Source organism: Xyrauchen texanus, chromosome 12, assembly GCF_025860055.1.
Source record: "Xyrauchen texanus isolate HMW12.3.18 chromosome 12, RBS_HiC_50CHRs, whole genome shotgun sequence".
Classification (NCBI taxonomy): domain Eukaryota; kingdom Metazoa; phylum Chordata; class Actinopteri; order Cypriniformes; family Catostomidae; genus Xyrauchen; species Xyrauchen texanus.
In genome coordinates, this window is record NC_068287.1 from 14774544 (window position 1) to 14798026 (window position 23483).

Below are 23483 nucleotides of genomic sequence, written 5' to 3' on the forward strand. Positions count from 1 at the left end.
TATTCTGGTTAGAAAATTGGAAAATTATCCTCAAAAACTCAAAGAAATGTCAAAGAAATCCATTTCTGCTCATCTAAAATACGATTTAAAATGACCATCTACCATCTGAAGTGTTAAGTGCACATTCTTCTATAGAACAATGTAAAAAACACATTTCTGCCATCTTAGTTGTGAATTAATATGTTTTTATTGCGTAACAATGTCATAGTGGGAACATTAGGTTACATTGTTCTAACGCTTTTGTCATGCCAATATCTAGAGAGAAAGAAACAGAGCTTTATACAGGAGTGACGGCCAAATCACAAAGAGCCATTCATTCAGCCCTAAACTCCACAGCTGGTTTTAATATAGAGCTGGGAGGAGCAGAGAGAGAAGAGAGAGAGAAAGAAAGATGCCTTTAAAACACACGCAATGGTTCACCAACTGCTGATAATGTTCTGAAAAACAAAAAGAACAGTTTACCGTAATTATAAGCTGGTTATGTGAGCAGTTCCTATTTGTGGGTGTATTAACCATGGTTTAGGAGTAAACGTACAACATGGAGGGACATTTCATTTATTTTAATGAAATAATAAACAGGGTTTCTGCAGGTTTTATGAAGCTAAATTAAAGACTTTATAAAGACCTTTTTAACTAAAGACAATTTAAGGAATTAATGTGTGTTGGGGGCAATTGAGGGACTAATACACGACTTTTACAAAAGGTGCAACAATTATTGATGATCAAGAAGGCAAAATAAGAAGAACCAAGTGCTGGAAACTTTTGAACAGTATGATTTGTGTAAATTAGAGTACATTTTGCTTTTGAAGGGCAATACAACATAAAAAATATAATCTATAGGCTATTTGTATACATTCTTTTTTATTATGCATGATTATGCAAACTTCTGCACTTAACTGTATAGGCTATATGGTTTGTGAAGATCTATATTTTATTTTAGATTTCGTTTTTTTAACTAAATACCAGTTTTTATTTTAGCCAATACCAGTGTTGCTTTGCATAATTAGTTTATAATAACTTTGCATTATTGTGTGGAACTAATTGGGAGTACTCTTTTAATATGTAAAGAAACAAACCTCTAACTACACATTATTTCAATACAAATGTATAGCTTATTAAGAAACACTTTATTATTAACTAGTACACTGGATAATGTGCACATTTTAAACCCTCATGCTTTTATTTTGACATTCTGAACTCTCTAGTAAGCCCTGTATGTGTCTGTTTGTAGGCAAGCTCACAGTAGTTTAATTCTCTTCTTATTCAAATTCTGGTAAAATGCACCTCCAGTGCCGTTCTAAATGCATATTATAAGTGAACTGAACTATTGAAATAGCCGCGAGTGTGTGCGTAAACAGAGCAGCACCATTCAATGACACGCTGTAGCTGCACATGCATTTAATATATTTACTTATTAAACAAATCCCTTTGTGATTCACAGAAATATCACATGTCTTTAAGTGGCTTTGAATAAAATGTACAAGTCATATGAACTGCTTTAATGGTGTTTTAATGGTTCTTTTATGTTATTTTTAGAGCGTAACTTTAACGAACATGACTAACACACAGTATCGGATTTGGATTGGGCTCGTCAGACCGATACCCGATCCATCTAAAAGCTTCAGTATCAGAGCCGATACCAATCCAGGTATCAGATCTGTGCATCCCTATTGTTAAAAAGTCTATTGTTAAAAAGGCAAATATCAATAAAACTAATATCATAAACTGTCAGCAAATATGCATATCTAAATATCTCATTTTAAACAGATGGAATTCATGAACAGATCCAGTGTCATGTGGCGCACTCATATTTCTTCCTCTAAATCACATATTCTATCAGCCTGTCCTCAGCAGTTCCCTGGTATTTTTTACTTTATTGTCTAATGATAAAAAGGTAAATATCATACTTCTACATACTGTACGATCTACAAATATGCAGATATCTCTTTTAAACAAATATAATTCACAAACCTCACAAAAATCCAGCATTTTCTTCCTGTCGAGCACTCATATGATATCTTAATCTGAAGTAGGGCTGAAACGATTAGTTGACATTATCGACAACATAAATTGTAGACAAAAATGTTCATTGTCGTTTGATCTCATTTAACGTAACATGAGATCACATTAAACTCTAATGATGACATGTTAGAGCAGCACTGCAGCTCGCGCCTGACTAAGGAGAAGAAGAATTACACAACTCACAGTCCAGATGCACTCTAAACTTTCCAAACAGCTCCAGGTGATGTAGATTGCAAAGTATGGGGGAATAATAATGCAAAAATACAAAATGAGTAAATACAAAAGCACTCTCGTTGTGAAATAAGCAGAGCTGGAGCTGCCGCTCCGCTGAAGCAAAACTTGCATGTCGAGCGTCTTTTTTTAATCCCCTTTTCTCCCAATTTGGAATACCCAATTCCCACTTCTTAGTAGGTCCTCGAGGTGGCGCGGTTATTCACTAAAATTTGAGTGGTGGAGGACAAGTCTCAGTTGCCTCCGCTTCTGAGACAGTCAATCCGTGCATCTAATCTCATGGTTTGTTGTGCATGACACCGCAGAGACCCTGCATGTGAAGGCTCATGCTATTCTCCGCAATCCACGCACAACTTAACACGCGACCCATTGAGAGTGAGAACTACTAATCGTATCCTAAAAGGTTATCCCATGTGACTCTACCCTACCTAGCAACTGGCCCAATTTGGATGCTTAGGAGACCTGGCTGGAGACACTCAGCACGCCCTGGATTCGAACTCGTGACTCCAGGGGTGGTAGTCAGCCTCAATACTCTATAAATATCTAAAGCTCCTTTAAAACAACATACATTTTCTTTAGCAGCTATACTGCACATTAATAAATTGTTATCTGAGAATTTTGAATACAATATTAAAAATACTAATATTTTAAAATATCTAAAAATCCTTTTAAAAAAGATGCATTCACCTAAGAAGCAGCAAATAAGATATTTAAAATTGCTTTTAGAGAATAGATCTTGAATATAAGTATATTTTGTCTTAACTGCACTCACAGAAGTAAAACCAAGTGAAAAAATACACATATACAAAATACACTCATATTTAAAAACATTCTCTTAAAGCAAGTCTGAAAATCTTATATGTTGCTTCTCAAGTAAATGTATCTCGTTTTAAGGATTTTTAGACAATTTTAAATGGAAAACAAGACAAAAATACTTAAAAACACAATAAGATTTTTCTTTACAGAATTAAACTTGATAAAAAGTTTCTCTCTTATTTTTTAAAATATGATTTTGTCCTCTTTACTGTTAGTTAGCACGTTTAATACAACATTTTAAGTCAGGCCACAAGCTGAATAGTCAGTTAAGTGCTAATGATTAATCGTTGCAATAATTGCCGAATAATCGTTCTAATATTGTTAGATTAGTCGATTATCATAATAATCATTAGTTGCAGCCCTAATCTGAAGTGCATATTCTATCAGTCTGAATCAAAACAAAGTTCCACTGATTTACAAATGTTACATGACGGTCAGTCCGTGACAATCCAAGCAGGTGATCCGGGCCATGTAAACAGTTTGCTGCTTGCTTGATCTGTATCCGAGTGAGGGAGACCAACTTCAAAGTAAAACTGCGCTATAAGGGTCATATTCACTGTGCACTGTATGTGCAATTAGTTTGATTCTGTCTTTTGTGAGAAAATGTGATTGCTAATGCGCATACGCCATCCGTGGTTGCTGGACTACTGGGTGCACTGTTATTTCCTTCTTCCTAATATATTAACAATTTATGCATGCGCAAAAAAATTACTAAAATCGTATGACTAAACAGAAATCAGATGAAACGGCTATCTACCATTTAAAACACAATTGTATATTTTTAAAGATTTTTTTATTGACAAAATTCAAGTTTTGTGTGCATTTTGAGTACATTTTGTGCTAAATAAGAGTTTATTCATTTTTTAAGAAATTTACATTACACATGTTATTTACTATATAAAATTGTGTAATATATCTGCATTATATAGGCCTATCTGCAACCCTGCTGTATGTATATTGGCATCAGCCATTAAAAAAAACACATATCTGTTGATAGCAATAGTGTATCTTTATGTAAATATTCCAAACAAAAGTGTCTACATTTGTACCAGATCAAGGGTTTTGCACACAGAAGAACATGGAGGAATAAAAAAAGAAAATAGGCAACTATCAGCGTTGATTTTTGCAGATATCCAATAGTTTTAAAAATATATATCAGCACCAATATATCGTCGACCTCTACAGCCATATTTTGTCAAGCAACAAACAAAGTGACACAACAAAAGTTCATGACCTTCCGAGATGGGGATGATACTGTGCTCCTAACTACATTAGGGTAGTTTTGAGGGTAATGGTCCACTGAAAACAAGTGTGTAAATGTGTATGTACAGTGTTTGAGTTCAGGTTCAGAAGGAGTTACAGGAAAGGGAGCTGCAGCTCCCCAAAGACCAAGAAACTAGTCGGTCACTTCCTTCCAGCTGGGGAGAAGGGGAAATTTAAAAATAAGGGAGGGATTAGAGAGTGAGGGAGAGAGACAAAGAGAAACAATAACAGAAAAGTTAAAAAAAAAATCTGCAAATTTAGCAGGAAGGAGAGCAAATAGAGACAAAAGGGTGTAGGTTTAGAAAATAAAAGGAAAGAGGCAAAAAGAGCAGAAGGTGGTATTTAAATGGAAAAAGTCCACAGCAAAAATACTTTCATGGCAAAACAGGACTCCAGACTGTTTTCGGATTAAGAAAGCCCTATCTTTACATTTTACTGTCTTTGCTCACCATATGCTGACACAACAAAAAAAAGCACAGCAGGACAAGAATGAAAGTGTAGTTAAATCTTGGGGCAACAGGGAGAATAATGCTCTGATTTTAGCAGAGTCTCTGCACAGATTAAAAGGGTTTGCCAGTCAAGATTGTGATCATTTTCTGTGGATTCCTTCAACTGCTCAAGAAAACCGACAGTCAAAGAGAGAACTTTGCCGTGTCTTTAAACTAAGGAAATTAAAGAATTTGACTTACTCCTGATGGTTGAAATAATGTATATGGGCCTAATAGTGTATATTTTTACATACTGTTTGTATACAAAATATGAATCAATTTCATAATATCAATGAAAAGTAATAATATAAATCTGACATCTGATTAGTAAAAATAATTCTCACAGCAGAAATAACCTATTCTGGTGGGAATACCTCGCAGTTGGTGGTCCAAAGCCATTGTAGTGATGACAGATCTTGTGAATATCCAAATAAGAGAGACAGAGTGATCCATAAAACAGCAAACGTATGCTGTTGTGCACTGGCAAAATTGAGTTTTAACTTAAATCTTGTCTCTTAGACCATTATTTGTCCTGTGCCAGATGTGTTTGACTCAACTGCACTTAGATTGAAAATTGCAGTACTACATACTCCATCCTAAAATCAAGTCAAACTAGAGTTCTTAAGAGTCTTTTAAGGAAATACAATGGCATACTAAAGTATCTGCATTTGGTGTCATAAGACCATAGGCAAAGGTGTTTACATGCAGAGTGAAATTGGGGTAATGGGCAAAACACTACATGTGCCAATTGGTTATTTGTTTTAACCGTTTATGATCTTACCCTGTTAAAGGTAAACAGTTTAAGGCCTTTACATTACCTTACACGTTGTCGGATAACTAAACATAATCAGTGTGAGAACATGCATGTAAACGAGCTCAGTGTTGGCGTAGTTTCTGCATTTTGCCTTTGTAGGAAAGCATGAAACAGTAAATACTCAGATGTTCTTTGTTTGCTTCTAAGTACTTCTAAGGACATTTCTGCTAATGACTGTACTTCTGAGTTAGATGTTATGTAAGAGACCCGCCAGATTCTTTTAAGCTGTTAAACCATTTCAGACAAGACCTTACGAAATTATGACAAGCACTGGAAACTGTCCTGCTCTGAAGACAGAATGGCCAGCACATATGGTGCTGTTTTTTACATTAGGGAGTGGTATGGAGCAAAAGACGGCATCTACAGAAACAGTATGGGCTGAAGCCAGAGCTTAAGGCCAAGGTAGGGGCCTCTCGCTACTCATGTTACCGCCCAAGCAGGAGAAGAACAAACACACTGCAACGCCATTGGTCATCGTGCTGACCTCTGGGCAACAGGAATCACCACTCCTCTAAAACATAATTAAAAGCAAATTCCTGAAAGAATGGGGATTACAGTGATAGTTCACGCAAAAATGAAATTTCTGTCAACACCATCCACTTCTATTGAGTCTTTTTTTCACACACAATGAACATAAAAGAGGATTGGCTGACATTCTGCCTAACATCTACTTTTGTGTCCACAAAAGAAAGAGAAGTAATTCGTGCTTGGAATACCATGAGGGTTAGTGAATTTAAGGGTGATGAACAGTGATATAAATGCTCAGAAGTGGAACGAGAGTAACAAGAGACATGTTGTCAGTGTAGTGTCATGCAGCAGCGATAAGGTCACGAGTTTGTTAGGGGTGCCAATGCGTCACTGCATTGGTCAGAGCAGCTGTAGAGGGGAGACTTTAGGGTTTAGTCAGACTCTGCTTGGTAATGTAAACAAAGAGTATGAAAAGCAGATTTCATGGCTACAGCTGGGGAACATTCACAGCCGTGGCCATTTCTCGTGTGGAAACCAAAACTTTTCTAGAGTGCAACTTTAATCATACAAGCTCTTTTTTTAAAATCCTATCCCGATAGAGTTGAATATAAAGTTAAAATAAAATTATGATCATGCGATCCATGCTGCAAACCCGATATTCTAAAACTACGGCAACACTGCAACTTCAAATGGGTTCAAAGTTTGGTTTGCATTGGTTTTAGTCTGGATTTTCACACTTCGTTTTCACTGAATCTGAGTGTGCTTGAGCCAAAACTGTTTGTGTCAACACAGATCATACTTAAATAGACCAGATTTCATCATAAATGTGTAGTTACCACATATTACATTTGCACGACGGCATACAACTTGGTCTCATGATAAGTCGTAATAATTAGAATGAGATAGCAAAATTGCAAAAATGTATGAACCAACAGGGACTTGAAATTGTTTAAGTTCCTTTAAATTGTTTCACAGTTAAAAGTTAACCCAGTAATTTTTCCTCATTAAAAAAACTTGTACTCAAAAAATTCCGAGACATTTGAATAAAATCACGAGCACTCACAATAAAATTAAAACTCCAGTCATATCAGTATGAATAAAATAAATAAAGGCTGTTTTATTCTACATGAAGTGGGTCCACACATGGGGGGGGTGCCATGTTAGAATCACATGACCAGCCGAATACTACTCGCTTAATCTCAGTCGCCGTCCTATTATTGGACACTTTCACTCACCGATTGAAGAAATCATGGCTGTCTGTGAAAACTACATTTCTACAAAGACATCTGAAACTGAAAACTATTGATTTTAAATGATGCTGCATCCAAGCTGCTAGGTGTCAGTGTAAGTCCAAGATGACACAAAGACAAAAGTTACTGAGTGCACCATTAAATATTGGTAACCGGTTAATAATGCTATTTTGCTCCGATAATTTATTCATGAAACCAAAGACAGGGTTTCTGCAGAGTTTTTAAAATAAAATATAAGACTTTTAAAGACCTTTATTAAGACCTGAACAAATAGAATTAGTACAGTATGTCCATACAGAACAAACCCACACAATCACAAAATAAATCATGTATCATAGATTCTTTTACTTTAACAGGATGGAGCAATCAACAAGGCCTTAGAACTTGTAACATTGCTTTTCATCAAAACAGGGAATCTGCAGGTCTAAAATACTCAGGACATATTTTCTACATCTATAACACATCATATTAAAATGAGTTTATGTACCAATATATCAAAACATATGAATTAGAGGTCGATCGAAATTGTATTTTGCTGATAATCATAATAATTCTTGGAAGAAAGGGAATAATCTATTACAAATGTCAATGCTTAGTTTCTACCATGTGTGATCTGTGCAAACAACAATAAACTGGCTTAAGACTTATGACTATAGTTTTTAAATGTATATATTGAATGTGTTCATAAATGTTCTTAGTATTTTCTTACTGTAACAGGGCGGGCCTTGAGGCCACAAGTGTCCAAATTGAATTAAATCCCAGAAACAGATTATTGTTTAACCAAAATACCAATAATATTGATGTTTCCTTTCTTAAAATAAAGTATTGGATAGTAGGCAACCTAAAATGTGATGCCTGTTTTGTATCGATTTGAAATTCTGTTTGTTGATTGGTTAGTCTCTATGGGAATAAAGTTGAATGATATCTTACGATTTCGCCATTTCATACGAGTTATTACAAGTTGTCATAGACTATGTTGGGATCATACTGGAACACAAACAAGAAGTTTGTTCAAGTTTTGTGCACAACCTTTGCTAAAAAGCTCATTGAGCAGTTCAAGACTAGATGTGCAGCACACACCCCAGAATACATTCACAACACATGAAGCGTACAAACACTGAGACGACATACATTCACTCATGGGACTCGTGGGACTCCTGTCTAAAATTTCCATCCTCCCCTTCTGATTTGTCACATCCATATTAGATGGGTTTTGATGGAAGGTAATAGCTCTCTACATACTGGTCCACCAAATGGCAAAACAAGGCAAATACAGCAAGCAGGAATGCAGTAATGGCAAGCCCCTTCAAATTTTAAAAGCATGAGACTTTAGGAGTGCTAGTGGATTTTATACTTTTAGAGTTTATTGTGCCTATCAAACAGACACCTATGTGTACTGAAACTAAATCAGTTTGAATCTATAGCTGAAAGAACAGGATGATAGTGACTCTTTGTATCCTTAATTATTGTTGGCATTTTGTAGCCTGCATTGAACCATATTTAATGAATATTGGATGCTGAGAAGGACAAGTTAAAGTGAAGATGACATTCCATAAAATTGCTGAGAGTTCATGTATAAAGACGAAAGGCTGCCCACTGTCACAGACTCATTTTATTGCTCAAGAGGTTGCTCTTTCATTGCTCAGCCAACTTAAATTTTGTCTGTTTCTTACCCAATACCGATTGTATCACTTCAAAGAATTTGAGTCTGCCTTTATGATCTTTTTGGAGCTTGAAAGTTTTGAACCCCAGTGACTTATCTACATTGTATGGGCATAAACACATCATTCATCTATCAGTATATCTTAGTTTGTGCTCCGCAAAAGAAAGGCAGCATATGGGTGAGTAAATGATGAGAGAATGATAATTTTGGGGTTCCTATAATGGGGTTCTTTGTTATGTTTCATATTAGAATCAACAATATCTCAAATGTTTCTCCTAAAATACCAATACAAATTTGATAATTGTTGACATACAGTTAAAGAGCTATAAAATGAATGTGGATGGAAGAATTTGATGAGAAATCTTTATATCAAAATTTCTGACCTAATTTGGTTTTTACAGGAATCTTTGCAAATCTGAGCACAGATTAAGACATTGATGAGATATATTCTGAAACTCTAGTCTAGAAAATACACGTGAGATAACTGGGTTTTTTCCTCAAAAAAATAAGAAAGAAAGAAAATGTGAAACATCAGAAGAGCACACTCAAAAAATAGCTCTTTGGCTGAACTTGATTTAATCATGAACAGTGGTTCCACATGTTTGAAATGTGATTTCTTAACTTAAAATTACTATTTACACTCAACACATACACTTTGTGTAGAAAGAACCGAGTTAAATAGGGTAAACCCCTCAAAAACCCAACACATCCAGTGTCACATGGGCATTTACAATCTAACTACCAGCGGTTTTTGCATTGTCGAGCTAAAGTCTTCATCTCTCTATCAAATTATTCATGACACTATGTGCAATCGAACAGGTGAAGAAAGGATGTCAGCTGAGAAAGTGACCTAAACATTTTCCGGTTGACTTTTATGGTGATGTCCGAAGACGACACTGTTTGCTCCTGGATTGTTTGAAGGGCACTTTGAACGAAGAACAATTATGAGTTCTGAATAAACATTATGTTTGAGCCCCACACATTTCAGCCCCCCCAAAGCTCTCACCGTGGACGGTAAGGTCTTTGAAGGGAATCGGGCATAGGGATGATCACGTCTCACGACACCTCTGTTTCTTGGAGCATGCGCATAACGTCGAGACCCATTGCAGTTCAATAAACGTGTATACATGCTGCACGGAACCAATCTTTCGCATTATCTAGGTCTGTTAGTTCGATTTTGCAGAAATGGGACTGATACAATTTCAATCGGAGGAACGTGTTTACATGACATTTTAAAAAGACTGAAATCAGACTTTTAAAGTGCAAGTAAACACTCAATGAAACTCAAAGAATTCTCTTTTACTTCTTTATGTGAAAGTAAATGTTAGCATGCTAAATAAACACTGGTTGGAAGCACTACAGAGTGTAGTTTAGTAACTATGCTATGGTTAGCACAGCATTTGCTCAACACAGCAAGCAATGAATTTCATGTACGACATCTACCTGTCCTCATTGTTAGCTCAAGCTCCGCTCTTCACGTAATAGACGCTTTTGCACAGACTGCCATGATGCATTTCCGCATTATTTACCAGCGTAAATCTCGCAACTTTTTTTATATTATAAATATTTTAAATATTGAGTTGAAATTTATAACATTATTCTTTATGATATGTTACCCTGGAATAAGTTTTAAAAAACTAATTACCACAGCTGCGAGGGGGTTTCGATTACAGCTACTTACAGTGACAGGAAATTTGGCATCTTCTCCCATCTTAATCCATCGCTCTCTATATTTTTCCTCTTTTGAAAGTCATTTGAAAGTCATTAAACCCTACCAAGTATCCCCCTTTTATTCATCTTGCAGAAAAACACATAAATAACACTTAATTTTAACAATTAATCTCCCTTTTGAGTTTCAAGTAGTGTTGGGGTTGAGTTTGAGTCAAGTCGAGTCTTTAAACAATAGCGTCCTCTGAGTCGGCCTCAAGACCGAGTCCATAACAGGTAGAGTCCTTATCGAAGTCGAAGCTTATTTTAAACTTCACAACTAAGAAAAACAGTTTGTCAATATACATTTTTAAAAAAACACCTCTGTTACCTTTCATATTTATATTTTATGATTAGTTTCCTGCTGAACAAACTTCAAAGTGGTTTCAGAATGACAGCATATGCTTTAGGTGCATTTGTCCTTCAACACAATTCTTATTGAGAATTTTTTTTTTACCCCCACAAGTCTGGTTCATTCTTGGGAGCAATTTCCAAATGCCTGAAGGAACCACGTTCATCTGTACAAACAATAGTACACAAGTATAAACACCAAGGGACCATGCAGTCATCATTCTGCTCAGGAAGGAGATGCATTATGTCTCCTAGAGATGAATGTAGTTTGGTATTAAAAGTGCAAATCAATCCCAGAACAACAGCAAAGGATCTTGTGAAGATGCTGGAGGAAACAGCTAGACAAGTATCTATATCCACAGTAAAACGAGTCCTATATCGACATAACCTGAAAGACTGCTCAGCAAGGAAGAAGCCACTGCTCCAAAACCACCATAAAAAAGCCAGACAACAGTTTGCAAGTGCACATGAGGACAAAGAACTTACTTTTTGGAGAAATGTCCTCTGGTCTGATGAAACAAATATTGAACTTTTTGGCCATAATGAGGCTTGCAAGCCACAAAACACTATCCCAACTGTGAAGAATGGGGGTGGCAGCATCATGCTGTGGGGGTGCTTTGCTGCAGGAGGGACTGGTGCACTTCACAAATAGATGGAATCATGGAGGAAGGAAATTTATGTGGATATATTGAAGCAACATCTCAAGACATCAGCCAGGAAGTAAAAGCTCAGTCGCAATTGGGTCTTCCAAATGGACAATGACTCCACGCATTCCTCAAAGGTTGTGGCAAAATGGCTTAAGGACAACAAAGTTCTGGTTACACCAGTTCTGTCTGGATGAATGGGACAAAATTCCAGCAAATTATTGTGAGAAACTTGTGGAAGGCTACCCAAAATGTTTGACTCAAGTTAAACAATATAAAGGCAATGCTAACAAATACTAACAAAGTGTATGTAAACTTCTGACCCACTGGGAATGTGATGAAAGAAATAAAAGCTGAAATAAATCATTGTCTCTGCTATTATTCTGACATTTCAGGGAATGTTTACTATGATTGATTTTCTAGTTAATTTGTTGTAAACCGCACAATACAGGGCAGTTCTATGTGCTGCTTGTGTATCTAAATACCTGATGCATCGATGTGTGTCTCACAACAGCTACCGCAGAAGATATACAAATTTGAATAATTGATATTTGCTTGAGCAGCAGCCGCGTTTGTCTGCAATCAGGCTGAAATCTAAAAATACCAACCAAAGAACATTTTATTGAGATCTTCTTTAACCGCAAAAACACAGAGAATAATAATTTTGAGACATAAATTTAACAGAATTGTCCTTCAAAAGGCTGTAGGCTAAAAAAAGACACATAAGTTAACTGGTGGTTTACAATAAAAATAAACATTTACAATATAAAACCATCATAACTAACTAAATTCATTTAGATTAATTCACAAACTCTGTCATCGAATAATACATTTATTTTATAGTCTATAGATACATTATAAACAAAACATATTGTGCATGGTTGAATGTTGTGATGGTGGACAAATGCTTTCAAATAATGTATTTTAGCAGATCATCAGTGCTTTGAAAATTGTCAATCAATAACAAAGTGTGCATAAACATCTATCAATATATCTTAGTTTGTGTTGTGTTTATATTGCTTTGGCAATAACACTAACCCCCCCCCCATAATAGAGAAGCCTACATGTGTAAATACATTATGCCTAAAAATACTTAATATCCAATATTAATACAATTTATATGTATTTTGAATTCAATATGCTTTTTTTAGTAAACTGTGAGAGATTTGATGTGGGTGACTTGACTCAATGAAGTCTTGATTTTAAGTTTTTAACAATGATGAAACCGCAATGCGAGCACAGTCTTGGCTGCACAAATGGCACATGCAATTTCAGTTATCAGGTCCCATGTCCTGTGAAACTGCCTTGTTTAGTTTCTATTACATTAGATACATACCCGTCTTTGTTTTCATCGTGCCAGCCACCTCGGTAGTCAATGTTATACTGTAGTAACATTCAAGCGTATTGGTTGACTGATGTGTGTGGCTGTGCGCGTGCATATGTGTGTGTGTATGTTTTCTTAAACACAGTGAAAAACTCTGGCTACATCTATGACTTCAGGGGCTAATACAGCTGCATGCAGACAGAGATGTGTTCATTAATCTCAGTTTTGATGTACATCTATTTTTTAATTGCATCACAAATGTCATGGACTCGGTTGCTCTCTGAAAAAAAGTCTCAAGTCCGAGTCAAGTCCGTGACAAGTCCAAGTCCATTCAAATTTGACTCGTGACTCGAGTCTGAGTCCAAACTCGAGTACCCCAACTGTAGTTTCAAGCAAAGCAGGCTGGGAAATGGAAATCCCCTGCCCAGTTTCATCAATACTACATAAACACCATGACTCAAAAGGATTACGTAAACTTCCATTTTAAACATTTAAATGGATAGAATGCAGTGGAATCAAGTTGCAACAAAATGTTCTAGAATTGTGTTGCTGTAGATCACTTCAATTAAGTAAATTGAACAAGCAGCAAAATCCCTTTTTTGAGTGCAGAAGACTGAAGCAGAAGTCCCCATTTGCTCTCCATTTAATCTCACTGTGATCTAGCAGAAACAATGGAGATATTAAAGAGATCACATTTGTGATTTGGGGTTGAGGATGTCAGTCATTAAGTGACACGCTGAGAATCAATGACACCCGGGACCGATAGGTGCAGCGACCTTTGTGTGCACACATGTTAAGTTTGTACAGAGATGATTTCACTTCTAAAGAACTAAATTGTGCTAAACACATGACCAAAAAATGAATAAAAAAAAGCAATTGCGAGTGGGGTGGCAAATGGGGAGGCCAGACATGGTGCCACCCAATATTTATACAATGATCAAGTTTGACACAAGTAACAGGAAAAACTAAACTAAACAAGGAAACAAACAAAACATTAGTGTAATATAACTTTATGAAGTTCAATTAAGAACTTGAACAGATCTGAATATTTATCTTCCTTCTTTCCTGCCCTTTTTTTTACAAGTTCTCTACAATATTTGAGGAGGTGTTACATAATCAATAGACAGACTTACACAAACGTTATAAGAAAACAGTCATGCGCACTTGTCAAACCTGACCATTACTGGCCAGCAAAGTCAAGGCAGAACGAAGCCAATGAATTCAAACCACTGCAGCAAAGTGATGAACATCTGGAAGTCATGAAGAAGTCCAGCAGTCCCACCCTCTCCCCAGAGTCACGGGGTTTCGATTCAAACCGCCATTAGCACTCATTTAACCGTCATTTAAACATATGATATGATTGAAATAGCAATACTCACCAATAAAATACATTAAAATGTGCTTTCTTTCCTGACTGGACTATCCCAAGTAGTGCGCGCGCCCGCAAATTAACCCAGTTTTTCATTAAAATATAATGATATATTTTCATTGACCACAGTTGATACTACTATTATTTATTAATATATAAATTTTTATTATTATTAATTAAATTATACACGTGTGTATAATTACACTTGCGCTAGCTAATAAAGGCATTGTGCACACGCCCCCCATTAAAGATGCCAAATACTCATCAAATGGCAACGATAGACGTCTATACGCCGTTAAATTAATATAAGCCATGCTTTTTAAATGAATGTAATTTTACCCCCAGGAATAAGTCGCGTAGTATCAAAGGTTGAAATAAGTCCATTTTAAATGGTGAATCCCCATCGCGGTCCGTTACTTTGAAACTTAATGTAAAATCGAGCAATAAAAACACTGAAGCATCACAAAAACCGAGTGAAGCAAATGGGAAAACGACAATACACATTTCTAATGTATAACTGCACACGTGAGTTTCATAAAAAGCACAAGGTTGACCATAAAACATGTGTGTATTGTCACCTACCCTCTTTCAGTCCCTCGACAAGGCCAACAGCAGTCTCACTGACAGCCGAGACAAAAACACCGCAACCAAATCATGACCCGACACCCCTTCTGCTCTTAAAGAGACAGCGCATTTATTCACCGCCTCATGATCCTCAACAAATATATGCACTTCTTATTTACAGCTTTATAATACGCACATTCTAGTTCAAAAGCATCAACAGTCTGGTTCAGCAGGCCATCACGGACGACAAATTTACATGTCTGGTCATAATTATTCATTTTAATAGCTATGGGCAAATATCGAATAACAATTTAGCGTTAATAACGACCTTTGTTTCAAAAGCTATTGAACAATATATTGGGAGGTTACTGTTCAGGTTTTTATTCATATGCCATGACGTCATGATGCGCTTACGTCATATATGAACCACTCTGTGGAAATTTTGAGTTTACGCATCTTCCATATGGGCTGTAAAGTGGCATTTGGACACACTGACCATATGGAGGTCGTTTTGTGCAGCAGACAATAATCAAGTAATTGTGTGCTGTATGTGAAGAGAAACGAGGTTCCGTGGATAATTAGTCAAATTGGTGGCTCAAGGAAATGAACTGGATTAGTTTTTGCCCTAATAGCATATCATGTCTCAACTCAATCAGAAATCTGCTCAAACAGTGATATTGGATAATATCTTTCTTTCTAACATATTTTCTAATTGTAAATGTGTAAATATTACTTTCAATGTTTAAGACTACTATTTCTACAATAAAGAAATACAGAATTAAATGGATGCGGCTACAGAGCGTGACTTCAGGTTAGATTTATTTTAATACTTATTTTTAATAATATTTTATCATTATAAATGTGTACATATCGCAATGTTTATGTGGTTTTTTAAAATAAAAAACACATCTTCTCTGAACTAAAGTACACTGCATTCAGACCACTTAATTTTTGTCACATTTTATGCATCGTTTTCATTATCTATGTGGATGTTGAAGTCACCAACAATTAAAGCTCTATCTACAGTAAAAGATCTGATAAAAAATTATCAAATTCACCAAGGAAATCAGAATAAGGCCCGGGTGATCTGTACATTATAGCAAGGACAAAAATGACAGATTTGTTATTTATATCTGACGGTGTCACATTAAGCATTATTAGTTCAAAAGACTTACATTTATATCCTGTCTTCGGAGTAACACCAAAAACTTTACTGTAAATTGTAGCAACACCTCCTCCTCGAACCTTCAGACGAGGATCATGTTTATAACAATAACCTGGGGGAGTAGATTCATTTAAAATAATATATTCATCCGATTTAAGCCAGGTTTCAGTCAAACAGAGTGCATCCAAACTATGATCTGTAATCATTTAATTAACAATTAGTGCTTTGGTAGAAAGAGATCTAATGTTTTGTAGCCCTATTTTTATATGATGTGTATTTTTAATTTGTTTGTTTTGTTCAAGTTTGACCTTAATAAACTTTTTTCTAAATTATTTAGAGAGGGTTTTGTGTTTGGTAGTTTGGGGAACAGACACAGTCTCTATGAGATATCTAGGTGATACAGTCTCTATGTGTTGTAGTTTATGTGACCTGTGTGACGTCTCAAGGCAGCTAGCAGATGTTCGGATTAACCAGTTTGTCTGCTTCCTGACCTGAGCCCCAGTTAGTCAAATACTATCATTATTAAGATGAAGCCAAATTACTAGAGAGGAGAGCGGCACCTTCCCTGGAGGGATGGAGTCAGTCTCTCTTTAGCAGGTCAGTCTACCCCAAAAACTCTTCCAATTGTCTATAAATCCTATTTTATTCTTCAGACACCACTCAGACATTCAGTGACACTAATCTACTATAAACCTCGTCACCACGACGAGCAGTGAGGGGACCAGAGCATATTACAAATACTAAAATTTGCACACCTCTTTAATATTATCTTTAGTGATCTCCGACTGGCAAAGCCAGACATCATTAGTGCCGACATGGATAACAATTTTAGAAAATCTACGTTTAGCATTAGCCAGCACTTGTAAATTTGATTTGATGTCAGACGCTCAGGCCCCCGAAATGCAATTAACAATAGTGGCTGGAGTCTCTATTTCCACGTTCCTTACAATAAAATCACCGATACCAAGGGCTCTTTCAACGTGATTCTTAATGGGTGTATCACTGAGTGGGGAGAATTGATTGGAAATCCTAACAGGAACAGGAGAGTGGTGTCTCTTTCCTGAGTGACTATGTCTCCGAGACATCACCCAAATGCCCTGCTGCAGGGGCTCTACAGCCGGAACCAAAGTGTGTATGTTGCTCGCTGTACTACTCACATCCGAAACAGTATCTACCGCCTTCTCTTGCTCACTGACCTCCACTAGCGTTTTGATGCGAGTCTCTAACTCATTAACCTTCTCCGTCAGCCTGATTAATTCCTTAAATTTATCACAAGTGAATCCTTCACTGCTGACGGAGGAGGCTATTGTAAACATGTGACATGCAATGCAGGAAGAAACCCTCACCTGAGCGGTGAGGGTTTGAGATTGATGTGAATCCCTCACACAATTGTTTGCTGTTGTTGGTTGTTCTTCATAAGTGGTGCTTTGAGATCGATGCAATAATCTGTGTACCACAGAGTAGAAAAAACGGGTGTGCGCTGAAAAATTCACGCAGTTTAATCACGATAAAAATAGAACGTGGATGCAGGTGGAATATGCGCACAGTTGAATCGCGATAAGAGAATAAAATGAGGGAAAACCCAATGCGCGCTTAAAAATGGCAGATGTTAAGGATTAAAGGCTGAAAACAGATATATAAGCGATGCTAAAAAATTAGCAGGCTACAAACACAGACTCTAGCTAGGTGCCAGCAGCAACAGGTGAAATACATGCAGATGAAACAGTAGAAAAGAGGAAAAACCTGAAACGCAGTAAAATGACAAAGGATATAACGATGAATATAATGATGAACATTTGAGAATAAGCAATGTTTAGCAGCCTAAGCAGGCTACAAACAAACACTCGTGCAGCGTGCCGTCAGCAACAGGAGACACCTGTCTGTATAAGTTTTCACAGCTGAAAATGCATATCAGAGCAAAAACCAAGCCATGAGGTCAAAGGAACTGCCTGCAGAGCTAGAGACTGGATTGTGTTGAGGCACAGATCTGGGGAAGGCTACACATTTTTTGGGATGCATTGAAGGTTTCCAAGGGCACAGTGGCCTCCATAATTCTTAAAATGGAAGAAGCTTGGAACAACCAGGACTCTTCCTAGAGCTGGCCGCCCAGCCAAACTGAGTAATTGGGGGAGAAGGGTCCTGGTAAGAGAGGTGCCCAAGAACCCTATGGTCACTGTGTTTGAGCTCCAGAGATTGTGTGGAGACGGAAGAAACTTTCAGAAAGACAAACATCATTGTAACACTCCACTGATCTAGACTTTATGGCAAAATGTCCAGAAGGAATCCTCTCCTCTGTGCAAGACACACACACACACACACACACACACAAAGCCTAAAAGGACTTGCAGACTGAGAAACAAGACAACTCCGTGAATGTCCTTGAGTGCCCCAGCCAGAGCCCGGACTTGAACCCAATCGAACAACTCTGGAGTGACCTGAAAATGGCTGCCCATCGATGTTCCCCATCCACTTGACAGAGCTTGAAAGGATCTGCAGAAAGAATGGCAGAAAATCTCCAAATCCAGGTGTGCAAAGATTGTCGCATCATACCCAAAAAGACTTGAGGCTGTATTCGTTGCCAAAGGTGCTTCAACTAAGCAGTTGAGTTAAGGGTCTGAATACTTGTCAATGTGATACTTCAGATTTTTCTTTTTAATAAATTTGCAGTTATAAAAAAATCAGTTTTTTGCCCTGTCATTATGGGGTATGGAGTGTATGTATTTTGTTTTAAGCATTTTAGCATAAGCCTGCAACAACGTGAAAAAAATGAGGGGGCCTGAATACTTATGCTGCTACAAAACACGACTTTAATAGAAATGTATTTTAATATGTTTTATTTTCTCTTTATTTGTAATAACATTTATATTGTAAATATTTACAATATTGTTTAGGACTATTTAAAAAAAAAAAGCAATGTTTTTATTTATTTTGTACATTTTCAGAACTAAAGGTATGCTGCTACTACAGAACATGACCGTAGGATGTATTTCTTTTAACACTTTTTTTCCTAATATTTTATAATTGTAAATGTGTGAATATTACTTACATGGTTTATAACTACTAGTTTTAAAATGTACTATGTAATTATACAATGTAATATAACATTTTATAATTGTAAATGTGCACAGTAAATATGACAACACACAAAAAAAATACTTGGCCCAATATTAACTAAAGATTTGATGCAAAACATTAAGAGAAATTTCTTTTAATACAAAAAGTAAAATTAGAAAAGAAGGACACAAACATACATAAATAAAAAAACACTTTGGTTATGAAAAATACAGTAAACCAACAACTCGCACAGTATAGTGTCGACACAGGCAGTAGAGCTCACAAGAACATTAAAATAGTGCAAGACAGATATTACAGCAGTTCAACTATATTAGGTAGGAGAATAGAAGTATTGCTAGTTCAAGGCAGTGTCTACATTCAAGAAAACATTTAATCCTATATCTTTACCATATGGTCACATTAAAATCATTCTCTTTTGTCCAGTTTACATACTTGTACATTACATTCTGTGCATTTAGCACAACATTAAAGCAATCGTGTCAGAGTTTGATTTGGTGCAGCAGAGGCTGTAAAAATTCAGTGCAGAATGTTAGTGTGCTCTTTTATTAGTGCAGTGCAGAACTTTCCACAGATAATGACTATATTAATGCTTCCCTCTTCTTCCTCTGTTCCTAAAGGTCCACAAATCCAAATAATGGTGCAGAGAATTCCCCTATACATTTTATAGTCTTGAAACTAATCCAGCATGTCTCTGCTTATCAGCTAACAGCAGAATACGTTTTAAAAACAGTTTATGAATTCTACTTTGTGATAAATTGGTGGATTAAGTGTATCTTCTAAGAGAGAGAGCAAGTGTCTCCATCTGTCAGTGGTTTGTCTTGAAAAAGACACAAATGATTTAATCCACTGAGTGCAAGCAGATAAACCAAACAGCACTACAAGGATTTATGTGGCAACAAATTCACACATACAAATGCCTGTAAGGACTGTGGCTCTTACTATTCGCCTCTCTCTAACACTCACATGAGACAAAGACAGCACAAACAAACAATAGAGGAGGAAGTGGATGCCCATGTGCTGGCTGCAATTACCTAAAATTACCTCCAATGTTAAGTAAGGATCCTCTTTTTTCTATTCTTGACTACTCTGACCAGCTATGCTGCAATGTCCACGAATATCATAATGACAGTTTACAGCAGATAACCTCTCAGAGTGAACAGGCTCAAGCTCTTTCAATTGCCCAGGTGGCGAGACAGAGAGAGAGAGAGAGAGAGATAGAGAGAGAGAGAGAGAGAGAGAGAGAGAGAGAGAGGGCTTGATGCATGAGAGAGGAATGTGCAGTGTTTTAGTATGTGGGTGGGAGGTGAAATGTTGGAGTAAGAGATCATGTCTGGCTTTACATCCACCCGCGTTCAGCTCCGCCACACCTCAGCTCTCCAACCGCCGAAAACTGGATCGACTGAGAGAATTTCTGTAAAGAAGAGCAAGAAGATCTAGATCCATAAACGCACTCTAGTGAAACCCTTGCCTGGACCACAGCTGTTAGTTAGTTAAGACTTCCAATAGGGAAAGTGGCCAAAAGGTGAATGGACACATACAGTACTGAACTGGAGATTTTTTTATTTTTTTTTATTTTGTTAGAATTAAATAAAATACAGCTAACATAAAGGAATAGTTCACCCAAAAATTGTAATTCTCTTATTATTCACTTACCCTGATGCCATCCCAGATGTGTATGACTGTCTTTTAGAGCAGAACACAAATGAAGATTTTTAGAAGATAGTGCTCTGTCAGGTCCAAATAACGGAAGTACACAGGTCCAAAAGTTATATTTAGGCTGCATAAAAGTAATCCACACGACTCAAGTCAATCAATTCATGTTTTCCGAAGCAAATCAATGTCTGGGCAAAAAATAAATAGATAATTAAAACGTTATAAACTTTTAAAAAGTGCTTCCTGCCAGCAGCTGATGTGAAGTGTGACATAAGCATGCTGGCGGAAGCAGCGCTTATTTACAGCAGAAGAACGAATGTCATGTGAGAGTTCAGCAATTTCAAACAGCTTCAGAGCCCTGCATGGAAGCGTTTTAATTATCGACTTGTTTCTCACATAAACCTATCGATTTGCTTCAGAAGACATTAATTGATCATCTGGAGTCGCATGGATGCATTTTATGCTTACTAAATATGAATTTTGGACCGTCAAAGTGCTGGAACCCATGTACTTACATTATAAGGACCTGAGAGAGCTCTTCTAAAACTCTCAATTTGTGTTCTGCTGTAAAATATTAAATTCCTTTAATATTCAAATAAAATACTATATTTGATTTGATTATTATCCTCAAATATATTGTTTTATATGTATTATTTATTTCATTTGCTACAACTGTAAGTTATTATTTTGTCTCAAATATCAAGCCCACGGACAGTATGAAACATATTGCGCACACAAAAAATGGCAAGAGCTATAAAAAAAATCCCAAGCTCCAATCTGATTTGCTGGCAGCTACAGAACTCGTCCCTAAACATCACACAAAAAAATGGAAGTTTGGTTGGTGATTTTACATTTAAGGTAGAGTAAGCTGCAAGTAATATGCTGGAAAGTGGACCAGACTAAGTCAATAAACACCAGTCTGTCTCCATGAGACTAGTATATACTAGTGCAAAGCAATGCATGTTGGGTGATACCTCTGTGTTGGTGTGGTTGGCAGAGGAAGCTGTCTATAGAGTTGAGGGATCTTGCGGTTAATAAGGGGATAAAGAGCTTCTCTCAGTTTAGTGTAGTTCCGCTCCAGCTCTCGATGGTATTCCTTCTGATCTGGTCCAATCAGAGACTTGTTCTTCCTAAGAGCATCTTCACACCTGAGTAAAGAACATTACAGATAGTTGGTTAAATGCACAAGCACTTTATATAACAAGCATAGTTGGAGTCAAGGCTAGACCCTCCAAAGTTACATCCATTATTCATTAATCCAGATACATTTGAAAATAGCATTTTTGTTTTCAATATCCTCTCCATCCACACTGTCATTATCAAATGTTTTCCAAAAAGTTTCTTGTCCACACTAAAACATATGAAAACTCCTAAATCCCATTACAGCGCATGCAAATAATCGCCATTCCATGTGCTCCATGTCTGAAATGCATTTGTCCTTGTGTTCCATTGCCAAACAGCAAATCAGAGTAAACTTCCCGTCGCCTTTAAAGAAATGCACTGTGAAGCTTGTACAAACATTTATCTTTAACAATGCTATCAAAGTGACTATCAGGCACAACAACAATGCTACAACATGGGCCACCATCTTGATTGTTTTGGGTTGAATGGATCACATGAATGCATCAACCTGCTGATTTTTGGTTGAAACTGACACCATTAGACAAGACCCAGATGCAGACCAAGACCATGTTTATGTGTTTTGCTCTTGAGGAGTCTGGTATCCAAATCTGATAACATGCAACAAAATGTGTATAACAAATCCACTCCACCTTTTAGTTAAATCCTTAAAGCAGAGGCGCAATTTATTGTGATGGCGGAAGAGTTTGGGGTCCTCTGGAATTTCAGACAGGAAGACCTGAGCCACCTCGAGTGGACCCTATGACAACAATGATGAACAGAGTCACATCCACAAAACTAGCCCACATAAATGGAAATAAAATGGATTTACACTAAAGTTTACCTGATTAACAGTGGTGCCCACACAACCTTGAAGCACCATCTGGAGCATTTTTGCATCAGCAGGGTCCTGATGGGTAGCAAAAGCCAGTTCCTGTGTTTTCTTCTGCATATCCTCGATCGCAACCTCCATTGGCATCAGAATGATCTGCAGAACAGTGGAAACGTAGTTAGAAATGCTGCATTTACATACTAACAATTTTCAAATCCCTAAAACAAAAGTGTCCCACACCTCCTCTTTGTGGATGACGTTGATGCGGGTCTTGATGTAGGGGAAGGCGTGAGAAGTGGTTAGGATGGTTTTGCGTTTGTACTGCTCATGCAGGTCGCCGTGGGCCCGACCGTCCAGGGTGAAGGGGGTACAGTACATGAATGTGCGCAGGTTATAGTTCTTGTCAAAATATGTGATGCGCTCCTTTAGCTCATATGTGTCGAAGAAGGGCTCGACGTATGTGATCTGAAGGTATGCCTGGGTAAAAAAAACATACATTTACATTTATGCATTTGGCAGATGCTTTTATCCAAAGCGACTTACAGTGCTCTTATTACAGGGACAATCCCCCTGGAGCAACCTGGAGTTAAGTGCCTTGCTCAAGGACACAATGGTGGTGGGTGTGGGGCTCGAACCAGCATCCTTCTGATTACCAGATTACCAGT

General features: G+C 37.0%; 2 protein-coding genes across 4 annotated transcripts in view; both read right to left on the reverse strand.

Annotated features, from left to right (window-relative positions):
- LOC127652486 (KN motif and ankyrin repeat domain-containing protein 2-like) overlaps window positions 1-15048 on the reverse strand; it is a 37713-nt gene extending 22665 nt beyond the window's left edge. The window contains exon 1 of the mRNA XM_052138631.1: window positions 14993-15048. The gene's annotated coding sequence lies outside the window, so the exon portion shown is untranslated. The remainder of the gene's footprint in view (window positions 1-14992) is intronic.
- The window catches only part of LOC127652484 (dedicator of cytokinesis protein 7-like), a 122153-nt gene that overhangs the window by 24940 nt on the left and 73730 nt on the right, over window positions 1-23483 (reverse strand). For 2 of the 3 annotated variants that reach the window (XM_052138629.1, XM_052138628.1), the window contains 5 exons: window positions 23059-23295; window positions 22831-22974; window positions 22640-22746; window positions 21842-22015; window positions 19332-20625 (listed from right to left, as the gene is read on the reverse strand). The exons of the other annotated variant lie outside the window; for it this stretch is intronic. In XM_052138629.1, the coding sequence (XP_051994589.1) occupies window positions 20583-20625; window positions 21842-22015; window positions 22640-22746; window positions 22831-22974; window positions 23059-23295 (705 nt within the window). In that variant the 3' untranslated portion in view covers window positions 19332-20582. Of the gene's footprint in view, window positions 1-19331; window positions 20626-21841; window positions 22016-22639; window positions 22747-22830; window positions 22975-23058; window positions 23296-23483 lie in introns of those variants that run through there. 3 annotated transcript variants of the gene reach the window in all.